This window comes from Necator americanus, chromosome II (genome assembly GCF_031761385.1).
Source record: "Necator americanus strain Aroian chromosome II, whole genome shotgun sequence".
In the NCBI taxonomy this organism is placed as follows: Eukaryota; Metazoa; Nematoda; class Chromadorea; order Rhabditida; family Ancylostomatidae; genus Necator; species Necator americanus.
In genome coordinates, this window is record NC_087372.1 from 3,800,677 (window position 1) to 3,804,283 (window position 3,607).

At 38.6% G+C, this 3,607-nt stretch overlaps 1 protein-coding gene across 2 annotated transcripts; it reads left to right on the forward strand.

The window, feature by feature from the left end:
• Positions 1–200: 200 nt before the first annotated feature.
• RB195_016792 (uncharacterized protein) lies at positions 201–3,246 on the forward strand (the record flags this gene model as incomplete). 2 transcript variants are annotated; one of them, XM_064183497.1, is made up of 6 exons in its annotated part: positions 201–248; positions 534–629; positions 2,027–2,223; positions 2,627–2,813; positions 2,874–2,995; positions 3,174–3,246. In XM_064183497.1, 6 exons carry the CDS (start codon positions 201–203, stop codon positions 3,244–3,246), a joined length of 723 nt encoding a protein of 240 aa, XP_064039378.1. The 2 variants fall into 2 exon arrangements, with proteins under 2 accessions (XP_064039378.1, XP_064039379.1); XM_064183498.1 differs by lacking the exons at positions 201–248; positions 3,174–3,246 and having other exon boundaries at positions 540–629; positions 2,627–2,698; positions 2,806–2,813; positions 2,874–2,974.
• Between the last annotated feature and the right edge of the window lie 361 nt (positions 3,247–3,607).

The following is a 3,607-nucleotide window of genomic DNA, read 5'->3' on the forward strand; positions in this document are numbered from 1 at the left end:
GATAAGTTCAGTAGTTGATAGGCGTACCCATAATGCACAACATTCTATCAGAAATCTTTCACAAGTTATGATTGGATTTGTCATGTGATTAGAAATTCAGATTATGCATAAACAAAATATTTCAGACTTTGCAGCTAGTACGCTACCTGTTATATAAAGATCCCTGCAAAGCGGCCATTCCATCAGCTATCTGTTTCAGCATGCGATTTCCGGCAACAATTTGCATGACATCGTTTTCCTTGCTACAGGTGGGTCCATCGATAAATATAGTTCAGCCGGAAGTCGTGAATAGTCGACAAACTAATAGTGAAAATCTCAGATCTCCTTAAAATCATAATTCTAAGTACAATGTTGAAAGAAATCAAATCAAACAAACGTGTTAGTCTCCAGAAAAGATGGTACAACAATCTACTGATTTCTCAAATGGGACGAATAAAAACGAATCAAAATCATCATAGGTGAATTAAGAAACAAAAACAATAGATGTTAAGTCGTGAAATCTTATTAGCATGAACTGAAAAATTTGTTTTCAGCTCGGTATGATCACCGAACGCGCAGTTGCTTTATGGAAACGAAAACGCTACGAAAATCATGGAAAAATTGTTGGGTACTCTATTGCTGCTTGTTGCGTGAGTTGAACAAGACACTTTCATTACCCGCATTGAACTCTATTTGTAACTATGAATTATATTTCGTACATGTGCAATTTTGTCTTTTACACCTTTTAATGTTCTAATTCTTTCTACATGATCTCATTAGTTTAACTGGAGTAAGGCGAGAACCACAACCTTGTCTATAGAAATCTAATAATCAGAAGCAAATAATAAATAAACGAGCTAATAAGAATCAATAAGAATAATAGAAAAACTGCAACCTCATAAGGATCACAGCAGAGTTTACAGCTGCAATAGCACTTAGTAGGGTCAAAAAGACATGAAGCACGTACGCAATTGCGTACGCGGCTTCTCTCGAGGCGCTTCGATGGAGTGTAGCGGCCAGGAGCGTGGTGAAACCATTGCTGGCATCACCCATCGCTGGGGTCCCACCTCGGTCCCAACACCGTGCTTCATTTCGTTTTGACCCGACTATACGAAATGAGCGATCGCACCCTACTGTGGGCTGGGATTTCGAATGCTATAAACCCCAATGTAAGGAAATCATGCTAACTAAAATGACTGCTAAACTAACAAACACAGTCTAATAGCTCGGACCTCAAGAAACCTGCTTAGAAGCATCACTCCACGAATTTGAGATGGTACGTATTTCAGGTGGAGTATTCGTATACGGCATAGTAGATTATGGGGAGGAGAGTGATTCCTTCCATTTCTTCCTAATTGCCGTAGAAAACGGCTCGAAAGATACGGCTTCGGGCGTTCTAGCGCACTATTTTCCACAAGGAGTTTGATTGGAGCGCGCCAGCCTTCTGCACGCGCCGCATCTTCCGGGCCGTTTTTTTTTTACGGCGATTAGTAAGAAATGGACGGAATCACCTTCCTCTCCATAATCTACTATCCCTTATAAGAATACTCCACTTAAAATCTGCACCACCTCAGATTTGTGGGGTGATGTCCTTTAATTACCCATTACGAACGCACGAGTTAGCACAATTTTTGAGCGCCTCCATCTCTACTCCTTTTTTCCGCTATTCTTTTTATGTTGACAGTTTCTCATTTCTTTTTGGTGCAATATATAATGTAATGTATAACTAAATATTCTTATTGAACTTCTTCTCCTTTAGTTTTTTTCCCCATGCTTGCTGTTTTCCTATAGGGCCTTTAAGGTTTCAGGTTAAGATTGTAAGATTTTGGGATTTTGGGGTTCGAGGTAGCAGTTGTAATCGAGGTGGGACCATCACGAAACGCAGCAATGAACGGTGGTAGCAAGGGTTCTCACCCGATCCTAACCGCTACACTCCACCGCACCGCTTCGATCGTAACCACTTACGCAATTGCACCGTGTTTCATGTCGTTTTGACTCTACTATAAACCCAAAGTAGAACTTAAATATACAAATTTAAATTATTTAGATGATCACATCCGTCTTATTGACAACATGGACTTTAATACAAATGAATCTTCACATGCAGACTGTATATTGTTCTGCTGGTACTGCTGAAACGGCGTTTAGAGTGAGAACTTTATCGTTTATTTTATGTGGCATCGATCTAACTACATTATCAGCCACTGCTATTGTATTTATATTGAACGAGGTTGCGGTAAGACGGTTGGTCTTTCATCGTTTTTAAAGGGATCACCCCACGAATCTGAGGTGGAACGAATTTCAGGTGGAGTCTTCGTATATGGGATCGTAGATTATGGAGAGAAAGGTGATTCCGTCCATTTCTTCTTAATTGCCGTAAAAAAAACCGCCTGAACGATACGGCTTCGACCGATCCGGCGCTTAAATTTTCTACAACGAGTTCGATTGAAGCGCGCCAGCCTTGTGCACGCGCCGCATCTTCCGGACCGTTTTTTACGGCAATTAGGAAGAAATGGACAGAATCCGCCCCCCTCTCCATAATCTACTATCCCAAATAAGAAAACTCCACCTGAAATCCGTACCACCTCAGATTCGTGGGGCGATGTCTTTAGCTGATTACGGAAACATCTATGTAATGTAATTACAGCAAGATTTTCGATCTACAGTCATCCTATCAACTTAGTGAGAACGCCAACGTTATTCGAGTTATTTCACCATTGTCAGTGTTTCAATCCGTTTGCCATGCATCGTTTTGTATATCAAATGCCGTGATCTCAACATTCGAAAGCAAACTCTCTATTGTTACATATAGGACATTATTTGCAGGCACATATGTGAGTAATGCCATTCATTAATAATTTTATTATAAAAGGAAACAGTGTATTTTTTTCTAGATCATACCTTATTACACATTGGTTGCGCCAATTCTGTTGCTGTTGACGTTAAAGTGGTTTCACCAGAAGCGAGTAACAAAGTTAAAAGTGCTATCCGTTGATAGAAAACGTGATAAAGACATGTATTTTAATACGTATTTAAATATGTGGATGACAAATGATGGAAATAAAAGTTAGCTTTGAAATGTTCCACATCACAAAAGAGCCTCAGACGGGACTGTTCGACTTGCCTGATTCATCTTTAGAATTGCACTTCGTCGATTTTTTTTCTTTGAAATACCGATCATTACAAATGTTTAGGTTTTTCCGTGAAAATGTGACAAACTACAAAATTGTGACAACTGCAATCGAACAAAAAGAAACCTATACATAGTTACACAAGAGAATGGGTAGAAATCTAATCTCTATGAACTGAAATTTTATATACATCATAGAAACAAAGCAAACTAAAAAAAATACTAACGTGAAAGGAGTTCAATAATAATATTTAATTAGATAGAGTCATGCAATATTGCATTGAAAAAGAATGAAAAAACTGTCAATATAAAAAAAGAATAAAGGAAAAAAAGGAGTTGGGTAGAGGCACTCCTAAAGTGTTCTAATTCGTGCGTTCGTAATGGGTAATTAAATAAGTTTTTTTTTTCTGGATTTTTCGCTCAATTAGGTTCGTTAGTTTAGTAGTCATGTTGATTAGCATGATTTCCTTACAATGGCGTTTATAGCACTCGGAATTC